Below are 18,681 nucleotides of genomic sequence, written 5' to 3' on the forward strand. Positions count from 1 at the left end.
AATGAGAGCAGAGAACTGAACCAAAACAGTAAAGTTCTGGGGCCTCATTACAGAAACTTCCTAATTCTGAAATCTAATTGTATCTTGAGCCTACACCAGGAAAAAAAATTCCTTTCCTTACTTATGAAAAAATCCTATCCTACATAGTCATAGTCATAGTATTAGGTAACACAATACTGTCCAAATTTAGGGATTAACATAAAGAATCCAAAATTAAGATATCATAGACCCTGCAACAAATTCAAAATGAGTGACAAAATGGTAGCAGCACTGTTGTGAACTCTGCGAGCAGTGGCAATGAAGATGACACCCTGAATACCAAATCCTAATATTTGAAACTCAAACCATATGACAATACTTTAAATTTCCCAGACCATGTATTACTGGGTATTTATATCAACTACCAAGATGATTAGTTCATAAATCTCTGTCTTAATAATTCAAATAATTTATAATTAATTTTGATTATGATTGATGTGTTGCATCTGACTCTGGAGAGGCAATATGAAAATATTGAATACTGCAATTTTAAAGGTTCCTCAGGAACAATAAAACCTTTAGTGGCCCAAGGCTCGTCCTCTGCAAAGTTTTAGACACCCACCTTACCAACATGGCAGCAACCAGTGGGGAGCAGCTACCATGACATCAACAAATGCACAGGGTGGGATGATGTAGCGTGTAGTTATGTTTACACAACACACACACTTGTCAACCAATGCCGGAATGTCAACAAATGCACATGCTGACATAGATTATTAGGATTAGGGGAAGAAGGCACATGGTAAGGTGTCAAATAAAAACATCACATTCCGACAAAGTCTGGGGTTGTTGGACCTAACCACCGCCCCTACCAGCCACCCTGTAAGTGCTCTTGCACTTCTTATATAACATCATTACCGACAGTGTTTCAACCTGATGCTGTTCTTTGGCATATCGTGTGCAACCGACAGGTTCTGACCACATTCTCAAGTGACATGGCAGGTGCTGTACGGCCGTTAATAATGATATTTTGATTTAATAATCGTCTCATAGATTTCTCAGATCATGGCCGTGCCTGGATCATGGTCATGGTTGCACTGATGCTGTGAATCTACTCGACATCAGCTACCACTGCCATTATTATTAGTCACACTTCCACTACACTTATGACTGTTATCACCACTTGCATGGATTGCAGTGTTTGTATGTTATGTTACATGCTCTCATGGTTTGTATTTGTTGATTTTTGTGTCTATTACTATTGTTGTATGTTGTTTCATTGTTTCTATTGTTGTTACAGTGCATCTCTCCCTCTCTCTCTTTCTCTCCCCCTCTTTCTTCCTCCCTCTCTTTCTCCTTTTCTCTCACTCTTTCCTATATATAATTTTGTCATCTTCTGTAATCTTATTGTTTTTTTACAACATCTATTGCACATCTGTCTGTCATGGAAGAGGGATTCCTCCTCAGTCACTCCTCCTGAGGTTTCTACCATTTTTCCTCATTGCAGGATTTTTTTGGAGGTTTTCCCTAGTCGATGTGAGGGTCTGAGGACAAAGGGATGTTGTATGCTGTAAAGCCCTCTGAGGCAAATTTTGATTTGTAATAATGGGCTTTATAAATAAAATTGACTTGACTTGACTTGACAACTACTAGTAGTAGTAACAATAATTATAATTCTAACAATGTGACTGGTTCAAGGAGGGGGATCTATATCCCCAGGATGTGATAGACTTCTCTCAGCAGAGATTCAGGACGTGATACAGAAACAGGCTCTGTCTGGCATCCCCACTCATAACAGACTCCATTGACTTCCTGGTGCCCCAGGCTACACAGTTCAGACCCATGTTGGATCTCCACGGCCTAAACCGACGCATTGCTTGAAAGATGTTCATATGCCAACCATCAAGCATTGGAACTGTCCAACAGGAAAAAAGTTATAGCAGTGCGCACATCCAAAAGCAGTAAAGACTAGATGCTGAACAGAACAAAAATAGATGCATGCTCTTCTTCAGACAAGTCTGAAAAAGGGCGCGGGCCCAAAACGTCATACGTGTAGAGGTAATAAATGTTCATGGGAGCATTATCTAGTGTGTGAACTTTATTTGTATATTTGCAACTGTCCAGCTGGGCCATTGGTTCACTACCATTGACTTAAAGAATACATATTTTCATGCTGAGGTGACTTATATGAACATTTTGTGTTTCGCCTTCCAGGGGATAGCATACAAGTATTCCAAACTGCTGTTCAGCTACTCCCTGGCACCTTGCACCTCCAGTTAATCGATGACCTCATCATCATGGCCAAATACAAGTGGCTATGTTCTATACAGCCCAGTTGATCTTATACCTAACCAAGTTGGGGGTCACAATCAGCCGGAAGAAGAGCAGCCCCCCAACCGCACAGCAGGTGGAGAATGTCGGAGCTGTGCTCATCGCACACAACCTGTGGGCTCTGTGGCAAGCAGTTGCAAACTGCAGCTGCAATGGTGATGGCGCTAACTGCCATGTAAGTGTTTGGGTTTATGGCAGCAGTCTAAACTGTGGTACTGTTGGGGCTACTACACATGCAGCACCTGCAGAGGCTGTTTTCCAGCCTTTGCTTGGATGCCAAGAAGCACGAGCAATGCTTGGTTTCTGTTCCCCTCTAATTATTGGACAACCTGATCCTGTAGGTCCCCATGATACCTGTTGCTGAGAATACTGCAGGAACAAGTGATCTCCTACATCATGGCATTCACCTGACAGGGTAGGGAAGGACCTGCCTGGGGAGACTAGTAGGTGGTGTGTGGCCTCTGACAGAGGTCTCACACATCAATCTCCTGGAGCTACAGGCAGTTTTTTCAGTCCCCTATCACTTCAGGCCCCTTAAACAGGAAAATCACCTGTTGGCTAAGCTCAACAACCGCGCCACGGGGGCCAACATCAACAGGCAGGGTGGACTTCAGCCAACCGCCCTGTTGAGGATGGAAGAGAGCCTTTGGTTGTGGGCATCAGAGCACCTGTTGTCTCTCAAGGCTCTTCACGCTCTGAGATGGAAAACAAGGGTGCAAACCTCATGTCTTGGGGCAGCCCCCATCTGGACATGTGGAGGCTTCATCCCAAGGTGTTGAGCTAGAGCTGAACTCAGATTTGGAAAGCGAAAGTGGATCTGTTCACCAGCCAGCATCACAACCACTGCCCAATATGGTTCTCCCTGACACCACAAGACAATACCCTCATGGGGGTGGACACATTTGCACATGCACCATGGCCAAGAAAGCTGTTCTATGCCTTTAACATTCATACACATCCAAACCACCATCTTAAACCAATTTGGGGCTGTAAGTATCTTGTATCGGTATCTTGCCCAAGAAAAGGAAGGAATCAAACCACCAACCTACCCGCTCTACCTCCTGAGGCACAGCTACCCTTAGGTCAGTGTGTTGCACTTGACTCTGCTCTTTTCATGATACACAAACATGTTTCCATGTTCCTTGATGACCCAAGAAATGTGGTGTGTAGGGTGTCTATTGCTTGTCTTTCGACCCCTGCAAGGTTAGGCCAAAGCTCCCACAAGTTTGGTTGCTAATACTTGGGGTGGCTGGTGCCCCTTACTTCTCCACTGCAGTGGCCGAGATCATGAAGAAGTAGGCAAGCTATGGCGACTAACTTTTAGCCGGTCAGAATCAGTGTGACTAGGTCAATGTTATGTCGCGACAGGGTGTCCATTCATCAGGCTCCACCCACTGACAAGAGCTGTCATTTGAACAGGCTGTAAATGAATTCCCATGAGTGGGGGAAATCCTGAAATTTAGTTATTTTGGATTTTATACAAGGACTCTGCTTCTTGCTGGAGGTGTTTATTTCACAATTTTTTTTCTCCCTCAAATTCCTGGTTTCAGCAGTTTGAGTTGAGGTGGACCCTGAGAAAACCAAAACCATGCAGTGTAGTGCAGTGCAACCGTGCAGTTCCATGGTCAGTCAACCTAAGGACCCCCCAGAGATTTTTGTTTAATTTTTGTACCTAACTTTTCCCAGCTAGTTAAACTCCTCAGTGCCCTCAAAAGGAAGGGAGTCAAGTTTAGGTGGACCCCTGACCCCTGAACACCACACCAGGGGCAGTGTTGGTACAACAGACTGGGCTCGGAACAGAGAAAGTTCAAGCTTATCCAAGCAGGAGATTAAACAAAGCTGAGCCACAACATAAAAAAATGCTTGGCGATGGTCTTGGCACTTGCGAGAATGAGATGCAAACTAGTTCCTTCACATGGGTGACAGATCATTCCTCTCTGATGTGGGTCTTCAAAACTCAGGAGCCAAGCATGTGCCTCACCTCGAGGTCTCTTCAGCTGCAGTTTACTTTCACTGTCGAACACAGGAAGATTCTAACTCCTATATGTGCCACCATGGTGCTTGTCCAGGGAGAGCCTATCAGGAAGCTATTCATATCTGATGAGATTACATGTAAGGCCCAACGGGAGGCTTCAGAGATCCAAAAGCTGTAGAGCACAGAGAGGTTACAGTGAATTACCAGCCTGTTCTCATTCCGAGCATGTCCAATACCACCGCTTTGACAGTGCTTTGAGTGTACAACCTCAACACCAAAAAGCACCTTTCGCACCAAAGAACAGAACATTGTGTGGATGGGTGGATGGTGTGGGTCCAACAAACCCCACGCTTTCATGCTGAAGTCTGGTGCTCAATTTACCATCTGAATGTGATATTTTTTCTACACTTTACCATGTACCTCTCTCCCCTAATCCTAACCATCTTTGCCCTTGTTGCTCAGTCATAATCATCCATGCCAGCATGTGCCTTGGTTGACATTCTGGCATTGGTTGCCATGTACTTGTGTTATCTAAACATAACCACTTGCTGTGCAATCCCACCATGTGCATTTTTTGACATCATGGTATCAGCATCCTGGAATGTAAAGAGCAGAAACAAAAGGATACCTAAAACATAATATGTTTACGTGGAACTCCACTGCAAAGCAGCAACATTTGACAACTTGGGATGATAACATGTTTGAATGACAGCACCAAGTTTACCATCTTGGAGGATTAGATCTATAGAACAGTGTTAACCCCTTACAAAACCCCCTACCAAGATACCTGAGTATCTACAGCATGAATTGTTGCAGTTGCTACTAGAGTTTTTTTGCTCTCAACTCAGTTGTCCATGAGACCACTAGTGTCACTCGTACAGAACTGAAATCTGGCTAGGCCTTTCAGAGGGCCCCTTGATGTTTCATCTGCTCGGCTTTATAAATAAAATACATTTGACTTGACCTGAAGATCAATGAGCACGTCAGTGGAGTACACTATTTTGGCTCTTGAAAATTGTATTGTCTGGAGAGAAGATTTCTTCTGAACTTCACTGAGCTGGGAGCCGGCAAATAATTGTCTGTGCTTGAATTCCTGTTGGCACAGGGAAATTCTGGAACAGAGTTATTGTAGATTTTACTTAAGGACTGTGCTTCTTGCTAGAACTTTTTCACTCACACACACATTTGCTTTTATAGAATAACTCATCACTGTGCTTTGAATATATGTGGTTTTGTGATTTATTTAAAAGGGTGGAAATCATCCAGGGTATTTTAGTCACATTGCAATGCTTAAAAGGGTTCGTGTGATTTTATGAGGTGTATTCTGATACATGTACTCTTTGTAGGGTTTGACAAGAAAAATATCAGGCCCTGACCTGACTGGCACCCCTATAACTTTAAGTCAAACCATCACAGTAATGTCATAGCAACCCCATTCCAATAGCTCAGTGGTTATTTCTTTGTACCAGTTTTATAGTTCACAACTCTCATAACACTTGTGTTTTATTGGTGGTCATTGTTGGTTTTTATTTATATTCACAAAATATTTCTACATAGACTTTTTTCACATACTTGTGTACATTATAGCCTTTATTTGTCCAGCTTTGTCGAGAAGAAGAAAAAGAAAACAAACCAAGTCAAATTGTATGTGTTCACACTGGCCAATAAAGGTGATCTGATTCTGATTCTTCTATGTACAAAAGTGTTCTTGTGCTCTGTATTGGAGATCAGCCGTGAATAATATTACACTGGAGGCCCTGAGAGGGAAGCCGAGACAAAAATCTCCACCTTGCCTGTGACGCACTAAGGCCTTTTAAGGCTCAACATTGGTGAGGAGTGAAAATGGCCAATCCGTGATTAGAAATGAAGCAGCATGGAGAATGAGGAAGTGGGAGGGGGCTGACACTGTATCCAGCTAATAAGAAAGGAGCCCCAGCCTCCGCCATTTTGGCTGTTGAAGAAAACAGGAGGCCTAGAACAGACTGCGTGGTGGCGGCATTAGCTAGACTCCACCTCCTGCCAATTACATAAGAAAATGTTTTGCCAGGGAGAGAAAAGGCCAGACTCCCACCACTGTAAATCTGACACCCCCTACTCCTTCAACCACAATGCCAACAGCAGCTTTGCTTCAAACGAGTGAAATCAAAGCAATTTACCCACTGCTCTTACAGGATGAAACACTTTTTCAGCTTGGCAATTTCTGAGTGTCTGAGACATGCAGCCAAAAGCACTGATAAAACAAGGAGCTGAAGATGGAAAGAATATTCAATAACCAACATTTCTAACAAAACGAAAAATGAAACCAGTAGGTATGAATGTCTGAAGCATTCATTCAGATATGTGGGAGACTTGTTATCAGCAATGCAAACTGCAGATACTCATTTAGAAAAGAGTCAGATCCCAATGGCCTAAAGCAGAGAAATGACCTCGTTTTCAACTGTTGGTGATATAATAACGGCACTACAACACTGAGAGATCAAAATAAATCTATTCAATAGATCTTGCACTTGTAAATGTCTATGAAATTGTGCATTTGCAAAAGCATAGTTTTTCTGGGCTGTTTATCCTGAGAATTGGGTCAGACATTTTCACATTAACTGTTTGACATTTTACGCTTTGATTTAATACTTTAAAAAATACCTGATTTTACAAATGATTACACATAATAACATATAACAATATAAAATTGAAATTAAATGTGTTTTTCTCAAACCCTGTTGCCTGGAAATGAAATTACTGATATTCTTGCATTGCATTGTTATCCTGTGAATCTCTGTGTATCACACAAACATCATTATGTGACACAATGCATTTTTGAAAAAAAAAATCTTTCATTTTTTTTTATTTAGCTTCAGTAGTAAATAGGTATAACAGTGGATTTTCTTGATCCATAAAGAAAGTAGGGCCATTGTATCTAAATAATCAAATTTACCTAATTTGGTGGTGTTTTGCACTGGACAGAGACAAATTGCACTTTTTTGGTATAAATAAAATATTATTATGAAAAAAGTGCAGTTTAACATGAAGAAACGGCATTGTTTTAATAATGTATAGCAATATGAAACAAGCAGACATTTCAGTTTACAACCATACACAGACACATAAAGTAAGCTATATGATATCTGATTAACAATGTATAGCAGTGAGGAGTCCAGTGTGGAGGATACACCTACAGAGCTCACCCTAACTGTGGTTGAAGTGCATGAAACCGTGTTGTCTGTAATCTGGTGTGCACATTAGGAACCATAGATGAATGGGTATATGAATGTGTTATTTGTTATTTGGTAAGTTATTTCATAAGAATTCTGAGAGACAGGTTAAGTCCCTCGTATACTGATGTTTCCCTCCCTTCCAGTGGTCACCAGATTAGAAGTCATATTTCCCTGGTGACAGACTGACTGCAGCTGCAACCTCCTCCTGCTCTGACCACGTGACGGTGGGAGTGTGCCGAGGTTCAATTCCCCTCCAGAACCTCAGCTCAGTTCTGCTGCTCTAAAAAAAATCTAACTTTTTGATTGAAACAGATCCTTGCAGAGGTGCTGCATGAGTCCGGCACAGTGAGGACTGACGGCCCCCCAGAGGAGAGGACAGAAGGAACACAGAGGTCAGAGAGCAGAGCAGGAGGTAAGCATGGGCGCAGATCACTCACACTCACCCAAAACGTATTTTCTCCGCAGAAGGCTTTTTTTAAAAATTTGTGATCATAACTTATTTTTAAAAATCCATAAAGTATAATGCATTTCTGCTGAAAGAAAGTCTGTCAAAAATTAAAATATCTAAATTTTGTATTTGCATGAAATATCTTTTTCTGACTCATAAATGGTGACATCAGTGGACATGGTCACATTTCTGCAAGTTTGCTACCTAATTCACCTACAGTGATTCCTCGGGCTCTGGCCTCGTGACCACGGAGCGCACATGTGTAACATGCATGGAAATTTACTTTTAAAAATATATTAGACAGCTCAGTTTTGCTTTTATCTCGCGATATTATTAGAGCTTAGCTATATGATTAACAATTTTCCCTACTGGAGTTGCGCTCATTTGGCCGATTGTGTAACTGGCGGGGATAATAATTAGGCCGTTTACTGAGATAAACGCAGCCAAATCTTTCTTTCTCTGCTGTGGACAGAACTCACCTCATCACACCGCAGCCGTTATTTTACAGCCAAGAGTTCAATCAACGCGCAAACTGAAGCGTGACAAAACAGGAACATAATAGAATAAAAATGAATGAAATGATTTATAGACTATAGAAAGGAACAAATTAAGCAGTGATGTGTTGTTTAGAGTGTATGTAAGGCAGGGTGAGAGCGCGCGCGCGTGTGTGTGTGTGTGTGTGTGTGTGTGTGTGTGGTTAATAGTTTGAGGTTGGAGAATAAAGCAGCAGCTCCATCTCCACTTTTCAGCAGTTGGAGAGAGTCGCTGGGTGTCTGTCAGCAGCAGAGCTGAAAACACACACACACACAGCCCAATGACAAACGGTGCCATGTCACCAACAGATATAGAAGTCACACTAGTACCTGATTTATAGACTTATGCTTCATTTACTGCAAAACCACGGGCGCATATTTCACCTGCAAATACGGCGCGGCCTGCGAATCAGCCAGCAACACACACACACACACACACACACACACACACACACACACACACACACACACACACTGGACTGAGTATTTTTTTTTTTCTAATATTTCCGATCAATTTTACATTGAAGCCGTTATGAGGCTTGACAGTTCACCGAGGGATGATTTTAACGCATGAAGTGATCCAAATGAGCCTTTACTGCCATCACAATCGGCCTCACAGGGCTCAAAATAAAAAAAAGTTGAATTGTAATAAATAATCCGACCTCGTATAGTGCTGGTTCGGGAAACTCCTTGATCAGTGACATGTGAGTAACATATAGTACACATTAATAACGCCAAAGAAACACAGGTTTCAGGGGACTTTAATTGAAAAATATTACAATAAAACTTTATTTTGTCTTTATTGTAACAAACGGGCCCATTTTCTGACTGTAGAATTCTGAAGCAGTATAAAAAAACGGACTTAATGTGTTACTTTGGAGGCTGCAGCGGGCCGACAGCATTACATGACTTTTCAGTGAAGTGGACTGACGTCATTGTTTAAGTAGAGATAAAGCAACTGATATTGTAAATTGACAGAGATGATTTCAGAGTGGATATATGTTGAGGGAATAATGTTGCTATAGGCAGATGACAGATGGGGAATGTGTCGTTATATTAACTGCTGTGGTTTGTAAATGAATCTATGCAATGCTGATCAGAAGTAATGTCTGGTTTGGTGGGTAACAGAATGTTTTTGGCTAAATTATTCTTGTGAAAAACATCTTGAGGTGGATTATCACTGAGGGGCATCCTGAGGGCAGCTGAAGCCTGTTATCTTTTCACTTTAGCGGGCCTCTGTGTGTTTATTCCGCTGTGATGGTTGCGTGAGATGGCTGTGCGCATTGTGGCCTTGGCTGTGCCACTTTTACGCAGTGAGCAGCGTGTCAGAGTCAGTTCAAGTGAATGAAGGCTTCTTACAGTGTAGTCCACCCTGCTAACCTAAAATAAGCTGATGACGTGAGACAGTTCACCTCATAGCAGGTTAATAATGTTCGGTCCATGCAGCTACAAACATTTACCATAATCTTGGTCTCGCAGGCAAGATCACACGGGAAATGATACAATAAGTAGCTTATTGCAAAAGTGCGTATTGGCACGAGACAGATGGTGAATGTAGATGATGGTGTGTGTGTGTGTGTGTGTGTGTGTGTGTGTGTGTGTGTGTGTGTGTGTGTGCGATTTACAGGGAGAGAGAGTTTTTGTGTGTGTGTGTGTGTGTGTGTGTGTGTGTGTGTGTGTGTGTGTGTGTGTGTGTGTGTGTGTGTGTGTGGGTGTGTGTTTCCAAGAACACACCACGCCGAGTCCCTCTCAGAGCTCGCAGAGCGCGCTGCACAGGCGCAGAACGCAGCTCGGTGCAGGAGAAGAGAAGGCACTAAGGCAACCGACCGAGGCACTAAGCCGAACCGACCGACGCACTGACACTTCCCAACGGACCGCCGCTGCCGTCGCCGCCGCCGCCGCATCCACGCTTGACAGCAGGCGTTTTAAAAGCACGTGCAGCCGTTGTGGGAAGGCAGTCGCCCGCTGCTAACAGGCTGAGGACAGAGCCGCGCTGCGCAGGATGGATTTAAGCAGATGATCAGAGGTACCGTAGAGACGCGCGTCTGCGCTCTTGATAAGCTGCTCTGTAAATTCATTATCTGCTTATTATCTGCTTGCTTGTAAACAGCGCTGTCTGTTCCAGACGGCTATTAAAGACACGGTGTCAGAGGACAAGTGGACTTTAAAATACAGAGTGTCCTCTGGGAGGAAAAACAGCTGCGGCACGAACCGCACCGCTATCTGATGCGGAAGATTTCAATCTGACAGTTAAATGGACGGAGAGAGCGGGAGTGTGAAACAGGCTCAAGTGGTCCAGCAAATTACGACAACACTTGAGGCTTTATTGTTATTCATTTTTCTGTACATTGCTTTTATCATCTATTTTATAGTTCTTGTAATGTAATAACATCATAATCAAAGTAAAAAATATTGGTGTTATTTACATATTAAGTCGAGGCACACTTAATACTATTTTGGAGTAACTATTTGTATAAATGTCATTTTAACTATTACTACTACTACTACTACTACTACTACTATTGTTATTATTATTCATACACAAATTGTTACAAGTTTTTAAATGTAGCCTACTGCTTAAATATTGGCAATAGGCAATTTTAATATAAGTAAATAATGGCGTGAATTTAGGTTTTGATTTTTAATTCGTGTTTTAATTTGAAATTATTTTTCAAATATGGAAAGTGGTGGTGAAAGGTTTTGATGTTCATTCCGTAATTATCCTAAAATAGCCCTGGACAAGACATTGACATGAATTATTTGTACGGCGGGAGAGCCACGCTGACTGGCTCAGGTCACTGTGGGAGTTTGTGTGAAAGTGACCTGGTGTTTCATGTTTGGGAAAGTTTGCAGTGTTGTTAGATTTAATGTCAAATTTGGGCTTGAGTCTATGCCGACTTTTCTAAAGTAATTTGTTTTTCTGTCGGCTGCAGCAGGTTTTCAGTGAATTGGTGTAAATATGTTGGAGTGTTTTTGTGGTTGTTGTTTTTGTTTTAATTGTGTTTGTTTGTTGTTTTGTTGTGCGTGCTTTTCTTATTGGTCATCTTTTACTTGTAGTATGAAAGCATTTCCAGTTGATGCTCAGGCCTGCATGCATCAGAGCTGCTGACAAAATGGCGGCAGGAGAAATAGAAATTTATTGGGCTAGCTGTGTCAGTTAACACATCTCTTACCTAATACAGCACACTTAACTCATATATTTGTTTTTCAGCGTTTTATTATTATTATTATTAGGCTATTATTATTATTATTATTATTTGCTTTTTAAATTAATTAAATTAATATTTTAAAGGTCTGCTTTCTGTCTGCAGACCCTTGAGAGGATGTGATATGGCCAGTGGAGAATGTGATGTCCTGGTGGTGGCCAGACCAAGTGACTTCACCAAAAGCGTGTAAAAAAACAGTGGAGCTTACATGTGCAACTGAATGTGCACCAGGGATAACTTTGCTTTTCTGAACCTTTTCTCAGTGTAGGAATACTCAAATTTACCATCTAGATTTTTTTCCCAGACATTCTGGATCTGCAGAGGAAAATCACTAACACTGTTCGTCACTGCTGCACACGCACTATTTCATCTGCACGGCAATGTTTCACAGATTCAGTGAAAAATTCTTACAGTTAACACAAGGGAAAACAGGCTCTTTTAAATACACGATGTGTTCAAAGCAAGAAAGCATTTCTAAGCAGAACCTATGTTTTCATTTATTTACTTTCCTTAGTGTTGACAGGTTATAGAGTGGCATAGCAGCTACGTGCAGGAACGAGGCCTGAATAGTTTTCAGATCGAGTGTCAGAAACACAGACAGGGTTCTGGCTGGTGCTGCTCAGTGAGACAGCAGTGAAAGGCCCAGTTTCACACTGTACAAAGGTTCTGCTCATCTCCCACTCAGCTATTATCTTTATTAGCCTTCGCAGACGTCTCCATCAGTTTACACTGGACGCCGCCTCTACACTTTCATTGCTGAGAGAGCGGCAGCTCTGTGTTTACAGGCCCACATCCCCTGTGTGTGTGTGTGTGTGTGTGTGTGTGTGTGTGTGTGTGTGTGTGTGTGTGTTGTTTGCAACCCTGAGGAATGGAGAGGAACCCAACAGGTTTCATAAATACATATATGAAACCTGTTGCGTTCCTTTCCATAAATGTATATACCTGTTGTTATATATATATGTATATATATATATATATATATATATATATATATATATATATATATATATATATATATATATATATATATATATATATATATATATATAAAACAAATTTAAAAAAAATAAAATTAGATTTTTATTATTTTTGCAATTCTACTGAAACATTTTTTTTTAGCAGTTGTAAAATATATCAGTTTCTATTAGAGATACTAAATACTAACAGCTACTAATATTTTTAACATCAAGAAAGTTTTTTAGAAAAAGGTTTCAAATAGTAAATAAGATGCCAGAGGGCACTCAAAAAAGCCTAAAATAGAGCTTGTTCATCAAAAAATAAAAAAGTCTTGGGAGAGAATCCCCTCTGGACCCCCGACACAGATCCAGGCTAAACCCCCAGTGTCCTCAAATTCTACGAATGCCCCGGTTAGTATAATTGAGAACACTAGTTATAGGACAGTGTGGATAAGCTGGGGTTAGTTTGAAATACAGGAGCTGAAACATGGTTACAGTCAGAATATGATGTGAAATAATTTGATGCAGAGTACTGAAATGCTTTGAACTTTAAGAACATTTTGACAAAGTAAATGTTTTTGAAGGAGAAAAAACTGGTTTGTTAGGTAGCGGAGTTATGAAGTAGTGTAAAAGACAAGCTGCAGTGGGTATGCAGTGCTTCCGTGGAGTTCCTTTCACCAGATTTTTTCACTGGTTTTGTTCCTGCTAAAATCTCTGATCCATCTAGCTAGAAACTTTTAGTCTGCCCTGTGTGCTTCAGAAGATTAAAAGCTGCCCTTCAGTGTGTTACAGTATGTCACAAACCTCACATCTTCTTCCACCAAATTGCTCTCTGCTGTGTTTTGACTCCAGTTATGATCACATATGTCAGTGTGATTTGATGCTGAAACTGTGAGTTTTTTCCACAAATGTAAAATACCTGAGCTTTGATTTGTTGACTTCCTGTCATGGTGCTGAGCAGCTGAAGTCTGTGTGGGCTTTGCTTCACCTTGGTCCATGAGTAGCTGCTGGGATTCTCTAGATACTGGTATACTTGGTGACCTCCTTAGAGGATCAGATAAGTAAAATAATGCTGAACTGTGTGGAGTTTGCTACATTGCATGATGGGATGCTATGGCTGTCCACAGTGAGCTAAACTGAGCCACCTTGATGCTGGAATATTCATAAAATTATTCTTGAGGACAAATGGCTGTACATTTACACATATTTTATGTTGCAAAAGCTTATAAATCATTATTGATTCATTACAGTTTAAATCCAATTAATGATTTTGAGTTTTGTTCATATCTAAATATGTGGGAATTTATTCAGTACACACTGACTCTTACTATTGAAATGACAGCATAACATGTAGACACCATACTGTAAACAGCATTATTACAAAACCTTGTCTTCAATGGTCTCAGCTGTATTTGGTTATTATTATTTTTACATTTTCTATTTGGAGTGTTTTACACTTTTCAGGTCATCTTTTAATCAATGCAATTCATGTAGGATTATTTAGTAAAATATATATGACTTGTAGTGGGAAATGGTATTTATACCATTGCTATTACTACCATTACTTTGATGTGCAATAATCCAGTGCAATAACTACATCCATGTATAATATTCTCTATTCAGATGTTGGTAATCTGTTGTTTTTTTTATGAGGACACATGGTAGAAACAAGAACAAAAATGTACATTTTTATTTATACTTTAGTGTTTAGATATATTTACTATTATGTTTAAATTTTATTGATATATTCTACACTTTCCTACTTCTTTTAAGACTTTTGAATGGGAGCATCTGTAACTAAAGGCAATTTCCCCTCAGGGATCAATAGAGTATTTCTGATTCTGATTCTGATTCTGATATTATAGCACCTTAGCAGTAGACACTCCCACAGCAACAGGAATTCATTTCCGGAAATGGATGATTTTATACACAACAAATAAATATTTGATATTCCAATTTACATTAAGAAGCCTGTTGAAAATGTGTGTGATGTTGAGCATCTACTGAGCTGCAATATCAAGGTTTTACCTCTTAATTAAACAGAGCATGGAAAATGAGCTTGCATATTGAAAACCCAAAGCTGGCCAGGGAGAAAGGCAGAATCACAAGCTGTTTTTTAGATTTTTCATCACTGAGCAGGAGGGACATGTGTAAACATATTGTGGTTAAAATAATGCGTTAATTAACTTAAAGATTAAAGATGAAAAGTGAGGATGAATTTAGATGTAAATAATGAAGTAGTTAAAGATCTGGACTGCCAATGTAGAGAGTAAAATAGGACTACAGGAATATTGAAAATGTGCTAAGTTAAAAAAAATATATAAAATGTGTATTTTATTCAAAGTCATCATTACTACATAATTCATAATTTTGGCTGGATGCACAAATTGTCCAGTAAAATAGTTGAATGCAGAATTTAGGGTCTAACTGTTGATGCTTACACTCCTGGCAGCTCACATTCATTGCAAAAGGGCAACAAAAGCACACTACACACACACACATGTAGCCATCTATACTGAATATGTGCATTTTAGCTCAACATAATGGCAGTGACTAATGTTGCATTTCTATACTACGATGGTATGGGATTGATAACATGTATTTTTGCATAGCAGACACATCACATGGCAGGTCTGCTTTGCAGCGGACACTACAGCTACTGACTGAGAAGTCTGACAGAATTTTTCTAATCCTGCAGAGATGCTGCAGGAGAAACTTTCAACTGTGACGGATGAACGTATGAGCCTGGTGCAGACTGGCGGGGAGACAGATCTCCTTCCAAACCAGTCACGACTGGGCCTGTCCACAGCTCCCACCATTCCCAGCTCCAGTGAGCCCGACCAGGTATAGAGAACCCCGAGACCAAACACACAGCTGCTTCTTGTGGCTCCAGTTAGTAGAAATATGGACCAGCTATTCTCCAAATAATTACATGACATGACATGACTTACAGAATTATTGTGATTTTTAAAATATGAAATAAATCCATTTTAGAGTAGAAAGAAACACTAGAAGCATTTGTTTATACTAAATGGTGTATCAGACCAACAGCCCTTGAACCCAGCTCTCCATTCATGGTACCCTGATAATTTTTTTTAAGGTGCCAAAACAAAGGAAATACTTCAGTCAATAAAATAAAGTGGATTTTATATATGACTTGAATTACAGATGATTTTATACATTACTCAGCAGCACTGGGGAAAGAAAATCCTTAACTTCAGTAAAAGTAAGTAACACCACAGTGTGGGAATAAAGTCATATGTTAAAAATTGTATTGAAGTAAACATACATAAGTATTGGTATCAAAGTATACTCAAAGGACTGAAAAATACAACAACTCATTATCCAGTATGATTTATTCTAGAAAAATTTTTATTATTAGATAATAATTATTAATTACTGTATTAATATAATTATTAATTAATGTGTTAATCATTTTAATGCCATGTATGGTATACATGAAGCTAAGTTTAGTTTCTATTTTATATATTACCTGACATATTGCTTGGTAGCTTGTTAATCTTTCCCTTCTTGATATAATCATGTGTAATTTGTCAATTCAATTTTGAATTGTTTAATCAAAATTGTAAAGTAACTAAATCTGTCAGATAAATGAAATAAAAAGTATAGTGTTTCTGAGTGGAGTAAAGGTATAAGGAAGTGAAAAATAGAAATACTCACGCAAAGTACAAACACCTCAAATTTGTACTTCATTACAGTACTTGATTAAATGTGGTTTGCTGCTTTCCACCGCTGCTCTGTAGTGTGTTTATATGCAAATACTTGAATTGATCTTATGTTTTGGTTATGATGAAGGTTGTGGTGATGACGAGATGTGTGAGTGTAAAAGTGATGTCTGCTCTCTTTCAGAATATTGAGAACATCAAGGTTGTTCTTCATGAGAGGGAGCTGTGGAAGAAGTTCCATGAGGCGGGCACAGAGATGATCATTACTAAAGCAGGCAGGTCAGTGCAACAGCTAACACACATTCAGTACAGACTGGGCGCAGGAATGGCAAAGCATGGTTTAGTTTTAGGTTGAAAACTGGTCACCGTGCTTTAATTCTGAGTTTTAACATGTTTCTAATTCACCACCTAAAAGTCATGTCTTGCATGTACTGAGAAAAGTAGCAATAGAAAATGTATGTATATCTGTAATAATTCTATTATTAGAAATTACTTGATAATCAGTGCTAGAAGAAGTATTCAGATCTTTCACCAACACCAAAATACTGTTAGATGTCCTGTATCTTACATTTTATCATTTACCTCTAGTTATCGATAGGAAAAGTACTTGTTGTGCACACTGGCCCCTTTAGAGTGTTTTTAATCAAACTTTATATTTATTTACAGATTATTTTACATTTGCTCAGAAATGTTGTTGAGTGTATTCTTATAAAGTAGCAGAACATTAAAGTTCTCAAAGAACAAATACTACTAATACTAATACAACATTAGATTTGAATAAGCACAGAACTTTAGTTAAAGAAATGGGTTACTTTCCAAACCTTTAAATGAATCATAAGGTTTTTTTTTCACACCACACGAATATGGGATCTGATCAAAGATCAAGATCAAGACATAATGCATCATAACACCAGAGTGAAGTCATCACAAACAGTGAGGCAGCGGCTGAAATGAGTCTTTCCTCAAATAAAACACTTTTACTGGAATTTCACCAAGCTGTCAGCAGAAACTTGGAAATGCTGCATGGATTATTAGTCACATTATATAACTAAAAAAAAATGCTCATCTTCTTCATAAGCTTGTTGAATAAATAGAGACATTTAAGTGATCAATTCATTATGTAAAATTAGTGTGAAACCTTTCTGTGAGCATCTGTTTAGACAGTTCATCGTAACATAAAGCAGTTCTAAGTGAGTCTCTCCGGCAGAGTCAAAAAGTTCCTGCAGCAGTGACTACATAATTGAAAACACAAATGACTGCTCGGCTTGTTGGATTTAATGCGACCTGAGGATTAGATAGTGAGGCCTTTGGACATTAACCAGAGAATGAGTACACTCAAATTGACCTCCGCCTCTCATTCCTCATGGCTTGGGTTTTTTTTTTCCAGTAAAAAAATGTAAAAGGTCACCACATTTTTTCCTTAATGCTACATAACCGTAAGAGATGGGCTTTCCCTTGTCCAGCTGATAAAGTGGGCTCTGAATCCTTAAAGCCCTTTGAAGGCCTGTTCAGTGGTGGAGCTGTGCAGCTGTGCTGGGAAGCCTGTGTGGGTTTACCTGGTGTCAGTCTGCAGCTCAAACTCTGTAGGTCACACAGAGCTTCATCCTTCACGGGCAATAGCTCTGAAAATACACTCTACCTATATGAAAAGAGCAGACAAAGTTACCTGTTCTGAACAGCATGCATAGATACTTCCTATGTTTTCATGGCAGAAGACATTTAGTCACATTACATGGATTTCCATAACAGATTTTCACAAAACTAAAGCAATATTTTGGAATGTCCGTAAAACCCAATTGCTAGGTGACTACATTTCCATTGAGTGATGTTCTGTGACTTCTCCTCTGGTGATAACATTCCATGAAGCATGGTGATGGATGTTCAAGACATTAGCAGCTTTATTCCTATTGCAGCCATCACACTAGCTGCCATTATTTCCAATCCAAGGCCACATAAGTGTGTTATGGAGCCATTATGGAAAGGCCGAAATCCAATTAACCCCAGACTTTCACCCGGGAGCTCGCTGTTCGGTTCCTGTATGAAGGTAGAGCCAAACCATGATGGTTTTTTCTTAAAACTTACCACATGCTTTTGTAGCCAGCATTGGTTGCAGCATCTCAGCACCTCTCAGAAACAGCAGATGCAGAAGTCAAGTCAAGTCAAGTCACTTTTATTTATAGAGCCCATTATCACAAAACATGGTTTGCCTCAGAGGGTTTTACAGTATATGACATCCCTCTGCCCTTAGACCCTCACATCACCCAAGGAAAAACTCCCGAAAAACAACCCCTGTAACAGGGAAAAAAAAGGAAGAAACCTCAGGAAGAGCGGTAGAGGATGATGAGGGATCCCTCT

General features: G+C 39.9%; 1 protein-coding gene across 1 annotated transcript in view; it reads left to right on the forward strand.

The window, feature by feature from the left end:
* Window positions 1–10,435: 10,435 nt before the first annotated feature.
* tbx4 (T-box transcription factor 4) overlaps window positions 10,436–18,681 on the forward strand; it is a 32,880-nt gene continuing 24,634 nt past the window's right edge. Inside the window, exons 1-3 of the mRNA XM_042487209.1 lie at window positions 10,436–10,504; window positions 15,339–15,484; window positions 16,511–16,605. Coding sequence (XP_042343143.1) covers window positions 10,495–10,504; window positions 15,339–15,484; window positions 16,511–16,605 — 251 coding nt within the window. The 5' untranslated portion in view covers window positions 10,436–10,494. The remainder of the gene's footprint in view (window positions 10,505–15,338; window positions 15,485–16,510; window positions 16,606–18,681) is intronic.

Source organism: Plectropomus leopardus, chromosome 5 (assembly GCF_008729295.1).
Source record: "Plectropomus leopardus isolate mb chromosome 5, YSFRI_Pleo_2.0, whole genome shotgun sequence".
NCBI classification, from domain to species: Eukaryota; Metazoa; Chordata; class Actinopteri; order Perciformes; family Serranidae; genus Plectropomus; species Plectropomus leopardus.